The sequence below is a fragment of the Salmo salar genome, chromosome ssa20 (assembly GCF_905237065.1).
Source record: "Salmo salar chromosome ssa20, Ssal_v3.1, whole genome shotgun sequence".
Classification (NCBI taxonomy): Eukaryota; Metazoa; Chordata; class Actinopteri; order Salmoniformes; family Salmonidae; genus Salmo; species Salmo salar.
This window is the reverse complement of record NC_059461.1, coordinates 93,223,006-93,236,058: the sequence shown is the minus strand read 5'-3', so window position 1 is coordinate 93,236,058 and position 13,053 is coordinate 93,223,006. Positions and strand designations below refer to the sequence as shown.

Genomic DNA, 13,053 nt, shown 5'->3' with positions numbered 1-13,053 from the left:
AATACAAAACATAGAAAAAAAGGACATAGAATGCCCACCCTAGTCACACCCTGGCCTAACCAAATTAGAGAATAAAACCCTCTCTATGGCCAGGGTGTGACATACATGTCCAGATAAACATCAACAAACAATGCATGAGGGCAGAATTAGGTCAATATCCACTAATAATAAAAACGAAAAAAGGGCAATTCAATTTAGGAAACATCTAAAATACAGTGACCCCCTCTCATATCATTACCAAGCCCTGCAATGCCAAGAGCTGAGCAAAGAAAATAGTCCCCTCATCCAGCGGGTCCTGGGGCTGAGTTCACAAACCTGTTCTACTAACACACTGAAGCCTCAGGACCCTCATCCAGCTGGTCCTGAGTTCACTAACCTGTTCTACTAACACACTGAAGCCTCAGGACCCTCATCCAGCTGGTCCTGGGGCTGAGTTCACAAACCTGTTCTACTAACACACTGAAGCCTCAGGACCCTCATCCAGCTGGTCCTGGGGCTGAGTTCACAAACCTGTTCTACTAACACACTGAAGCCTCAGGACCCTCATCCAGCTGGTCCTGGGGCTGAGTTCACTAACCTGTTCTACTAACACACTGAAGCCTCAGGACCCTCATCCAGCTGGTCCTGGGGCTGAGTTCACAAACCTGTTCTACTAACACACTGAAGCCTCAGGACCCTCATACAGCTGGTCCTGGGGCTGAGTTCACAAACCTGTTCTACTAACATACTGAAGCCTCAGGACCCTCATCCAGCTGGTCCTGGGGCTGAGTTCACAAACCTGTTCTACTAACACACTGAAGCCTCAGGACCCTCATCCAGCTGGTCCTGGGGCTGAGTTCACAAACCTGTTCTACTAACACACTGAAGCCTCAGGACCCTCATCCAGCTGGTCCTGGGGCTGAGTTCACAAACCTGTTCTACTAACACACTGAAGCCTCAGGACCCTCATCCAGCTGGTCCTGGGGCTGAGTTCACAAACCTGTTCTACTAACACACTGAAGCCTCAGGACCCTCATCCAGCTGGTCCTGGGGCTGAGTTCACAAACCTGTTCTACTAACACACTGAAGCCTCAGGACCCTCATCCAGCTGGTCCTGGGACTGAGTTCACTAACCTGTTCTACTAACACACTGAAGCCTCAGGACCCTCATCCAGCTGGTCCTGGGGCTGAGTTCACAAACCTGTTCTACTAACACACTGAAGCCTCAGGACCCTCATACAGCTGGTCCTGGGGCTGAGTTCACAAACCTGTTCTACTAACATACTGAAGCCTCAGGACCCTCATCCAGCTGGTCCTGGGGCTGAGTTCACAAACCTGTTCTACTAACACACTGAAGCCTCAGGACCCTCATCCAGCTGGTCCTGAGTTCACTAACCTGTTCTACTAACACACTGAAGCCTCAGGACCCTCATCCAGCTGGTCCTGGGGCTGAGTTCACAAACCTGTTCTACTAACACACTGAAGCCTCAGGACCCTCATCCAGCTGGTCCTGGGGCTGAGTTCACTAACCTGTTCTACTAACACACTGAAGCCTCAGGACCCTCATCCAGCTGGTCCTGGGACTGAGTTCACTAACCTGTTCTACTAACACACTGAAGCCTCAGGACCCTCATCCAGCTGGTCCTGGGGCTGAGTTCACAAACCTGTTCTACTAACACACTGAAGTCTCAGGACCCTCATACAGCTGGTCCTGGGGCTGAGTTCACAAACCTGTTCTACTAACATACTGAAGCCTCAGGACCCTCATCCAGCTGGTCCTGGGGCTGAGTTCACAAACCTGTTCTACTAACACACTGAAGCCTCAGGACCCTCATCCAGCTGGTCCTGGGGCTGAGTTCACAAACCTGTTCTACTAACACACTGAAGCCTCAGGACCCTCATCCAGCTGGTCCTGGGGCTGAGTTCACAAACCTGTTCTACTAACACACTGAAGCCTCAGGACCCTCATCCAGCTGGTCCTGGGGCTGAGTTCACTAACCTGTTCTACTAACACACTGAAGCCTCAGGACCCTCATCCAGCTGGTCCTGGGGCTGAGTTCACAAACTGTTCTACTAACACACTGAAGCCTCAGGACCCTCATCCAGCTGGTCCTGGGGCTGAGTTCACAAACCTGTTCTACTAACACACTGAAGCCTCAAGACCAGAACATCCAATCAATCAGAATAAACCAAATTACAACACAGTCAAAACAAAACGACATTACTTATTGGGAAACACAAGCACAAAGCAACGCTACATTACCTATTGGGAAGCACAAGCACAAAGCAACACTACATTACCTATTGGGAAACACAAGCACAAAGCAATGCTACATTACCTATTGGGAAACACAAGCACAAAACAACACTACATTACCTATTGGGAAACACAAGCACAAAGCAACACTACATTACCTACTGGGAAACACAAGCACAAAGCAACACTACATTACCTATTGGGAAACACAAGCACAAAGCAACGCTACATTACCTACTGGGAAACACAAGCACAAAGCAACACTACATTACGTATTGGGAAACACAAAACTACATTACCTATTGGGAAACACAAGCACAAAGCAACACTACATTACCTACTGGGAAACACAAGCACAAAGCAACACTACATTACCTACTGGGAAACACAAAACTACATTACCTATTGGGAAACACAAGCACAAAGCAACACTACATTACCTATTGGGAAACACAAAGCAACACTACATTACCTATTGGAAACACAAGCACAAAGCAACACTACATTACCTATTGGGAAACACAAGCACAAAGCAAAATGCAGTGCTATCTGGCCCTAAATCAGCAGTACACCGTGGCTAACTATTTGACCATGGTCACTGATCAAAACCTTAGAAAAACCCTGACAAAGTACAGGCTCAGTGACACAGCCTTGAGAAGGGTAGACACAGGAAAACCTGGCTCCCTGTAGAGGAAAGGCTGTGCAACCACTGCAGAACCTGAGACAGAGCTGCATTTCCTGACAAAATGTCAAAAATATTAAACAATTAGAGAGTGTCATTTCCCCAAATGTAAACCCTTATCCAAGGTTTCAAAGACCTCTCTGATGAGGATAGGCTACCCGTCCTGTTGGGGGAGGACACAGAGAGCTGTGGGTTGGCAGCGCACTACATTGCTGCCTGCTATAAGACGAGGGACAGTGTCTGACAGACCAATCAACCTGCACATGTCCTCTACTGTATGATTATTGTTATTGTTGAATGTAGGGTTATTTTGACCTTTGATTATCATTGTTCATGTTGTTCCGTTGACAATATTGATGATCATTATTTTAATTATGTTAATATTGTAAATCTCCAAAGTAAGCTTTGGCATTATGTAGATTGTTACGTCATGCCAGGAAAATCAAATGTAATTGAATTGAGAGAGAGAGAGAGAGAGAGAGAGAGAGAGAGAGAGTTTAAGCTCAGAGTATATCTATAATTCAATATCCAATGTCTTCACAACAAGGGGGAAAATGTATTTGATTTTAAGTTAAGGTTATTGCTGTAATTGACTTACATTATATGCCCCATAAAACCCTTAATTAGACTACGCTTAGCCAGACTCTCTCTCTCTCTCTCAATTCAATTCAATGGGCTTCATTCGCATGGGAAACATGTTTACATCTCTCTCTTTCTCTCTCTCCATTAACAAAAATACAAGGAGGAGATAGATGTGGATGTTAGCTGAGCTCTGTAGCGCTCTCTCCCTGTCTCTCTCCCTCCCTGTCTCTCTCTCGGTCTCTCTCGGTCTCTCCGTCTCTTCCTCTCTCGGTCTCTCTCTCTCTCGGTCTCTCTCTTTTTCTCTCTCTGTCTCTCTCTCAGTCTATTTCTCTCTCTCTCTCTCTCGGTCTCTTTCGGTTTCTCTCTCTCTCTCTCTCTCTCTCTCACATTTTTAATGTTTTGTATGCCGTCTCTTGGTTTTAGATAAATACATCTCTCTACATAAATCTAAATAAATCTATATGAAGCTATATAAAACCCTATGTATTACAGTGCTGCCTGTGACAGTGTGTTTGGCTCTTATTGGATGGGTATCTTGAGCAGATGAATGTTTTTGTTAATTTTTTTTATCATTATCTACTTGAGATGCTCTCACATCCACGTTTCCACTACATCTGTCTGAGATGGCAATTACAGTGGTACTAGACTAGTAGTAGACTGTTGCTTCTTCAGAGTAATCAGGAGACTTGGGCCTGCGTTAAAAAGTAGTGCACTATAATTAGGGAATAGGGTGCCGTTTGGGACACAGCCTGGGACTCTTGTGTCTCAGCCACAACTTAATATTATCAATGTGGCTTTACTTAGAGAAACTGCTGGATGGCTCAGGATCATTCCACAGTTCTTGCCATGATACCATAACAGAAAGTAGGACACTATTACCTACAGACTTATAGATATTATTATTATTATTATTATAGATGTTATCCTCGGTTTCTATATGTTGGCAATATCATTGTTGACATTACGACTGAACAGAGAAGTATTTGAAACAGTAGTATACCTAAAATGTAAAGAAAACTTCCAACTCAGTTCACAATTTAAAAAAATATATATTTTAAGAAATCCCCCAACCTCATTTGTCCCTCTGTCTGTCAAAAACAGAATTGTAATCCACAAACCTTCTCTTATCATGACGGGGGACTTTCCTCCTTGATTTGTTTATTTGCAAAACGGTGATTTTCTCCTTCAATTATACCGAGTCAAAACTTATCTTGTATTATCATAACTTTTCTTGGATGCCAACTTTCAGGGATTCACACAGGGACAGCGCTAGCCTTCTGGGAGCCCTAAGCCAGATTTGGTTGGGGGGGGGCCCAACCTACATTTGATATGCAGTAGACACTCTTAGCAACATACAGGAGCAATTAGGGTTTAAGTACCTTGCTCAAGGGAACATCAACAAATTGTTCACCTAGTGGGTTCACAGGGCTCTGGTCAAAAGTAGAGCACTTCATTATTTGTCGCCATGACATTTTCGTGGCCCCTCCCCCCTCTTGACAGTTAGTTTCAATGTTAATTTCCTGAAATTCTACACATTTTGCCATGGGGCTTGGAGAAAATGTTGCTGTTTTAAAGCTAGTTTTCTGCAATTCTGCACATTTTGCCCATGGGGCTTGGAGAAAATGTTGCTGTTTTAAAGCTAGTTTTCTGCAATTCTGCACATTTTGCCATGGGGCTTGGAGAAAATGTTGCTGTTTTAAAGCTAGTTTTCTGCAATTTTGCAAATTTTTCCATGGGGCGGAGAGAAAACATTGCAATTTTAAAACAAATTTCATGAAAATGTACTAATTTCGCCATGGGACAGAGAGAATGTTTTTGCAGTTTTACAGCTAATTTCCTACAATTCTACACATTTTGTAATGACTTATACCCTGTTAATATTATCTGAGTGAGAATGACTAACAAAATGAATTGGGGCCCCCTGGAGTTTAGGGCCCCTGGGCACGTGCCCTGCATGCCCGGTCGGTATTCAGTCATGATTACTACAAGCTTAGATAGCTGGCTAAACTTGTCACGTCCTGAGCATAGTAAGATGTCATTTTCTATAGTAGAGTAGGGCAGGGCGTGACAGGGGGTGTTTTGGGTTGTTCTATATTTTCTATTTCTATGTTTAAGTTCTAGTTTTTCTATTTCTATGTTGGGGATTGTTTGGGGTTGATCTCTAATTGGAGGCAGCTGATCCTCGTTGCCTCTGATTAGAGATCATATTTAAGTAGGGTTTTTTTTCTTCCTGGGTTTTTGTGGGTAGTTGTTTTCTGTTTAGTGTATGTCACCTGACGGAACTGTTGTCGGTCATTTTGTCAAAAAAGTATATTCATTAAAAGTAAATATGAGCGCTCTACACGCTGCTCCTTGGTCCCCTTTATACGAATTAAATAATGTGAACTGACACAGCTAATTGAGTGACTGTCAGTGACTGACATAATAAGAGAAAAACTGCTGATGCACAAACACATTTTTGAAAATGTCACCTTGTGTATTCTACTATTCTAACTCTCGACGGTAAGTTGAGACCCCGATTGAGTTCGGGGCCATCTAGCGATAAGGGGCCCTTAAACGACTGCTTCTGTCGCTGACACCTGGATCCTTCCCTGGATTCACAGATTGGCTGTAGTCGGCTCTTGCCAATTTAACAGAATTGTAACATTTCCCCTCATACAGTAAAAGGATCGGGGCTTTGCGTACCAATTGGCTTCTTATTCCCTATGTAGTGCACTACTTTTGACCAGGACCCATAGGGAATAGGATGCCATTATAGGGAATAGGATGCGATTTGGGATGTAGGCCAGGTCCTGGCTCTAGCTACTCCCACGTGATTGATGAAAGATTAAAAGGATTGTTGAGATTGAAGGCCCATTTAGCACCCAGCTGAGGCACAATTTCCAGTCATTGTGCCGGGGTCACTTTGCCCACCTACACCATGCAGATGACATCACTCACTGAGGAACACTGGGTCCTGCGTTTGAAATGGCACCCTATTTCCTATGGGCACTGGTCAAAAGTAGTGCACTATGTAGGGAATAGGGTGCCAGTCTGGACAGAGCCTGGGATAATGTAAAACGGATGTGAGAGAGGGAGTATTCGACTTGGCGACGGAGAGAGAGAGAGAGACGTCAGGAACGAGGATGAGGAACAGGCAATCATTTCTAATCAGCACCTCTGGAGGAATGGTGTCAGGTAACGGTGTCAGGTACCGGTGTCAGGTAATGAGCTGTGGTCACAAAGTTTATTTAACTAGACAAGTCAGTTAAGGACAAATTCTTATTTACAATGACGGTCTACCCCAGCCAAACCCGGATGACGCTGGGCAAATTACGCGCCGCCCTATGGGACTCCCCAATCACGGCCGGATGTGATACAGCCTGGAATTGAACCAGGGACTGTAGTGCCGCCTCTTGCACTGAGATGCAGTGCCTTAGACCACTGCGCCACTCGGAAGACGCCGCCTCCAGTGTGATGATGACACACAGATATGAGCCATCAGGGGTCTGGAGCTTAGCCAAGCGATAACAGTAACAATGGTGATAATACTGACGCTAGTGATAACTGTGATACCATGATAACTGTGACAATAGTGATATTATCACTAATAACATTGATAACAGTGATAATAATGACAATAGTGATAACAGTAATAATGGTGATAATAGCGATAATGGCGATAAAAGTGATATTATCACAGATAACAGTGATAATGGTGACACAACTGATAACAGTGAAAACAGTGAAAATAGTGATAAAACTGAACATAGTGATAACAGTGATAACCGAAATAATACTGATAATAGTGACAAAAGTGATAACAGTGATACTAGTGATACCAGAGATAGTGATGATAGTGATAACAGTGATACCAGAGATAATAGTGATAATAGTGATAACAGTGATACCAGAGATAATAATGATAATAGTGATAACAGTGATACCAGAGATAGTGATAATAGTGATAACAGTGATACCAGAGATAATAGTGATAATAGTGATACCAGAGATAATAGTGATAATAGTGATAACAGTGATACCAGAGATAATAGTGATAATAGTGATAACAGTGATAACAGAGATAACAGCGATAACAGAGATAATAGAGATAATAGTGATACCAGAGATAATAGCGATACCAGTGCTAATAGTAATAACAGAGATAATAGTGATACTAGTTATACCAGTGATAATAGTAATAGCAGAGATAATAGTGATAACAGAGATAATAGTGATACTAGTTATACCAGTGATAATAGTAATAACAGAGATAATAGTGATAACAGAGATAATAGTGATAACAGAGATAATAGCGATACCAGTGCTAATAATAATAGCAGAGATAATAGCGATACCAGTGATAATAGTGATAATAGTAATAACAGTGATAATAGTGATACTAGTTATACCATTGCTAATAGTGATAATAGAGATAACAGAGATAACAGTGATAACAGCGATAACAGTAATAACAGTGATAACAGCGATAACAGTAATAACAGAGATAACAGAGATAACAGTAATAATAGTGATAATAGTGATAACAGAGATAACAGTAATAACAGAGATAACAGAGATAACAGTAATAATAGTGATAACAGTGATAACAGTGATAACAGTAATAACAGTGATACCAGTAATAACAGTGATAACAGTAATAACAGTGATAACAGTAATAGTAGTGATAACAGTGATAACAGTGATACCAGTAATAACAGTGATAACAGTGATAATAGTGGAACTATGTATAACAGTAAGAATAGTGACAAAAGTGATAAAAGTGATAGTGTAAATGATGTGATAGCAGTGATAGCAGCGATACAAGTGATAATTGGTGATAACAGTAATAATAGTGATAACAGTGATAACAGTGATAACAGTGATAACAGTAATAGTAGTGATAACAGTGATAATAGTGATAACAGTAATAACAGTGATAACAGTAATAATAGTGATAACAGTGATAATAGTGATAACAGTGATAACAGTAATAATAGTGATAACAGTGATAACAGTAATAATAGTGATAACAGTGATAATAGTGGAACTATGTATAACAGTAAGAATAGTGACAAAAGTGATAAAAGTGATAGTGTAAATGATGTGATAGCAGTGATAGCAGCGATACAAGTGATAATTGGTGATAACAGTAATAATAGTGATAATAGTAATAACAGTGATAACAGTGATAACAGCGATAACAGCGATAACAGAGATAATAGAGATAATAGTGATAACAGAGATAATAGTAATAACAGAGATAATAGTGATACCAGTGATAATAGTAATAGCAGAGATAATAGTGATAACAGTGATAATAGTGGAACTATGTATAACAGTAAGAATAGTGACAAAAGTGATAAAAGTGATAGTGTAAATGATGTGATAGCAGTGATAGCAGCGATACAAGTGATAATTGGTGATAACAGTGATAACAGTGATAATAGTGATAACAGCGATAACAGCGATAACAGCGATAACAGCGATAACAGAGATAATAGAGATAACAGTGATAACAGAGATAATAGAGATAATAGTGATACCAGAGATAATAGCGATACCAGTGATAATAGTAATAGCAGAGATAATAGTGATACTAGTTATACCAGTGATAATAGTAATAACAGAGATAATAGTGATAACAGAGATAATAGTGATACTAGTTATACCAGTGATAATAGTAATAGCAGAGATAATAGTGATAACAGAGATAATAGTGATACTAGTTATACCAGTGATAATAGTAATAACAGAGATAATAGTGATAACAGAGATAATAGTGATAGCAGAGATAATAGCGATACCAGTGATAATAATAATAGCAGAGATAATAGTGATAACAGAGATAATAGTGATACTAGTTATACCAGTGATAACAGAGATAACAGTGATAACAGTGATAACAGAGATAACAGTGATAACAGAGATAATAGTGATAACAGAGATAACAGTGATAACAGAGATAACAGTGATAACAGTGATAACAGAGATAACAGTGATAACAGAGATAACAGTGATAACAGCGATAACAGAGATAACAGTGATAATAGAGATAGTAGAGATAACAGTGATAATAGTGATAACAGAGATAGTAGTGATAACAGCGATAGTAGTGATAATAGAGATAGTAGTGACAATAGTGGGGGCTGTAAGAAGCTAAAGGCCTACGGCTAACCTGTATGTGATAATGGTGTGGATGTCTACATTTACTGACAGTCGTATGCAGCACAGCAAAGCCCCCTGGGAAAGGTCTAGCTGTTTCCTGGAACAAAGCGTTGGCCAGATGCAGACAGGTAGCGGTGGGAATGCAAAAACAATAATCCGACCGTGTGTGTGTGTGTGTGTGTGTGTGTGTGTGTGTGTGTGTGTGTGTGTGTGTGTGTGTGTGTGTGTGTGTGTGTGTGTGTGTGTGTGTGTGTGTGTGTGTGTGTGTGTGAAAGGTAGAGGTGGAATTGAGATGGATAATTCCAGTGTCATCCCAGAACCGTAATAGATGTCAAAGTCAGAACCTACCGTCCGCTACACGTATGTACGCGAGTTAAAACCAAAACATCCAATAATGCAACAGGTCGATAATGAATAGCGTGGAGCGCCAGACCCAGAAGGTACAGTACGATAGCGAGCTAAGCTACCAGTTGACAGAGTTTGACTGGTTAGCCAGGCTGGAACCCGAACTGTTAAGTTCTAGTCCACATGTTGTTCACGCCGGAATCTATTAGAACTGTGCGGGACCTACTGTTTATAAAGATACACTGTCAGTGACCTGTAACAACACTATGTGGTCCTGTGTGGCTCACTTGGTAGAGCATGGTATTTGCAACGCCAGGGTTGTGGGTTCGATTCCCACGGGGGACCAGTACGGAGAAGAAAAAAAAATGTATGAAATGTATGCATTCACTACTGTAAGTCGCTCTGGATAAGAGCGTCTGCGAAATGACTCAAATGTAAATGTAATGATCAGTCACAACTGTCTAATACACACCACCTCAGAGTACATGACAAATACTGTCTAAAACAGAAAAGTTTAGAGTACATGACAAATACTGTCTAATACACACCAGCTTAGAGTACACTGAATTAAGTCACAGCTCAATCTGACTCAAACAGTCTTGAAGGAGTTCCCACATATGCTGAGCACTTGTTGGCTGCTTTTCCTTCACTCTGCGGTCCAACTGAACCCAAACCATCTCAATTGGGTTGAAGTCGGGTGATTGTGGCGGCCAGGTCATCTGGTGCAGCACTCCATCACTCTCCTTCTTGGTCAAATAGTTATTACACAGCCTGGAGGTGTGTTGGGTCATTGTCCTGTTGAAAAACAAAAGATAGTCCCACTAAGCACAAACCAGATGGGATGGCGTATCGCTGTAGAATGCTGTGGGAGCCATGCTGGTTAAGTGTGCCTTGAATTCTAAATAAATCACTGACAGTGTTATCAGCAAAGCACCATCACACCTCCTCCTCCATGCTTCACGGTGGGAACCACACATACAGAGATCATCTGTTCACCTACCCTGTGTCATACTTTGATTCAAAAATCTAAACTTATCCTCTGCAGCAGAGGAAACTCTGGGTCTTCCTTTCCTTTGGTTTGATTTGTTTAACGCGTTTTTGGTTACTACATGACTCCATATGTGTTATTACATGGTTTTTATGTCTTCAATATTATTCTAAAATCTAGAAAATAGTAAAAATAAAGAAAATCCCTTGAATGAGTACTGTAGGGGGGTCCCAAATTTTGGCTGATACTGTATATATATTTATACTTTGGACTCCGACATTGCACATCCTAATATATTTATATATTTCTTAAATCCATTATTTTACTTGTAGGTTGTGTGTACTTTTAGGCAGTGTAGCCTAGTAGTTAGAGCAGGTAGCCTAGTGGTTAGAGGAGGTAGCCTAGTGGTTAGAGGAGGTAGCCTAGTGGTTAGAGGAGGTAGCCTAGTGGTTAGAGGAGGCAGGTAGCCTAGTGGTTAGAGGAGGTAGCCTAGTGGTTAGAGGAGGTAGCCTAGTAGTTAGAGGAGGCAGATAGCCTAGTGGTTAGAGCAGGTAGCCTAGTGGTTAGAGGAGGTAGCATAGTGGTTGGAGGAGGCAGGTAGCCTAGTGGTTAGAGCTGGTAGCCTAGTGGTTAGACCAGGTAGCCTAGTGGTTAGAGGAGGTAGCCTAGTGGTTATAGGAGGTAGCCTAGTGGTTAGAGGAGGCAGGTAGCCTAGTGGTTAGAGGAGGTAGCCTAGTGGTTAGAGGAGGTAGCCTAGTGGTTAGAGCAGGTAGCCTAGTGGTTAGAGCAGGTTGCCTAGTGGTTAGAGGAGGTAGCGTAGTGGTTAGAGGAGGTAGCCTAGTGGTTAGAGGAGGCAGGTAGCCTAGTGGTTAGAGGAGGTAGCCTAGTGGTTAGAGGAGGTAGCCTAGTGGTTAGAGCAGGTAGCCTAGTGGTTAGAGCAGGTAGCCTAGTGGTTAGGGCAGGTAGCCTAGTGGTTAGAGCAGGTAGCCTAGTGGTTAGAGGAGGTAGCCTAGTGGTTACAGCAGGTAGCCTAGTGGTTAGAGCAGGTAGCCAAGTGGTTAGAGCAGGTAGCCTAGTGGTTAGAGGAGGTAGCCTAGTGGTTGGAGGAGGCAGGTAGCCTAGTGGTTAGAGCTGGTAGCCTAGTGGTTAGACCAGGTAGCCTAGTGGTTAGAGCAGGTAGCCTAGTGGTTAGAGGAGGTAGCCTAGTGGTTAGAGCAGGTAGCCTAGTGGTTAGAGCAGGTAGCCTAGTGGTTAGAGCAGGTAGCTTAGTGGTTAGAGGAGGTAGCCTACTGGTTAGAGCAGGTAGCCTAGTGGTTAGAGGAGGTAGCTTAGTGGTTAGAGGAGGTAGCCTAGTGGTTAGAGGGGCAGGTAGCCTAGTGGTTACAGCAGGTAGCCTAGTGGTTAGAGCAGGTAGCCAAGTGGTTAGAGCAGGTAGCCTAGTGGTTAGAGGAGGTAGCCTAGTGGTTGGAGGAGGCAGGTAGCCTAGTGGTTAGAGCTGGTAGCCTAGTGGTTAGACCAGGTAGCCTAGTGGTTAGAGCAGGTAGCCTAGTGGTTAGAGGAGGTAGCCTAGTGGTTAGAGCAGGTAGCCTAGTGGTTAGAGCAGGTAGCCTAGTGGTTAGAGCAGGTAGCTTAGTGGTTAGAGCAGGTAGCCCTCTGGTTAGAGCAGGTAGCCCTCTGGTTAGAGCAGGTAGCCTAGTGGTTAGAGGAGGTAGCTTAGTGGTTAGAGGAGGTAGCCTAGTGGTTGGAGGAGGCAGGTAGCCTAGTGGTTAGAGCAGGTAGCCTAGTGGTTAGAGCAGGTAGCTTAGTGGTTAGAGCAGGTAGCCTAGTGGTTAGAGCAGGTAGCCTAGTGGTTAGAGGAGGCAGGTAGTCTAGTGGTTAGAGGAGGCAGGTAGCCTAGTGGTTAGAGCAGGTAGCCTAGGGGTTAGAGGAGGCAGGTAGTCTAGTGGTTAGAGGAGGTAGCCAAGTGATTAGAGTAGGTAGCATAGTGGTTAGAGCAGGTAGCCTAGTGGTTAGAGGAGGCAGGTAGTCTAGTGGTTAGAGGAGGCGGGTAGCCTAGTGGTTAGAGCAGGTAGC

At 42.8% G+C, this 13,053-nt stretch overlaps 1 protein-coding gene across 1 annotated transcript in view; it reads left to right on the top strand.

The window, feature by feature from the left end:
* The window catches only part of LOC123729199 (dentin sialophosphoprotein-like), a 73,591-nt gene extending 63,935 nt beyond the window's left edge, over positions 1-9,656 (top strand). Inside the window, exon 3 of the mRNA XM_045703431.1 lies at positions 7,076-9,656. Within this exon, the coding sequence (XP_045559387.1) occupies positions 7,076-9,656 (2,581 nt within the window). The remainder of the gene's footprint in view (positions 1-7,075) is intronic.
* The last annotated feature ends 3,397 nt before the right edge of the window (positions 9,657-13,053 follow it).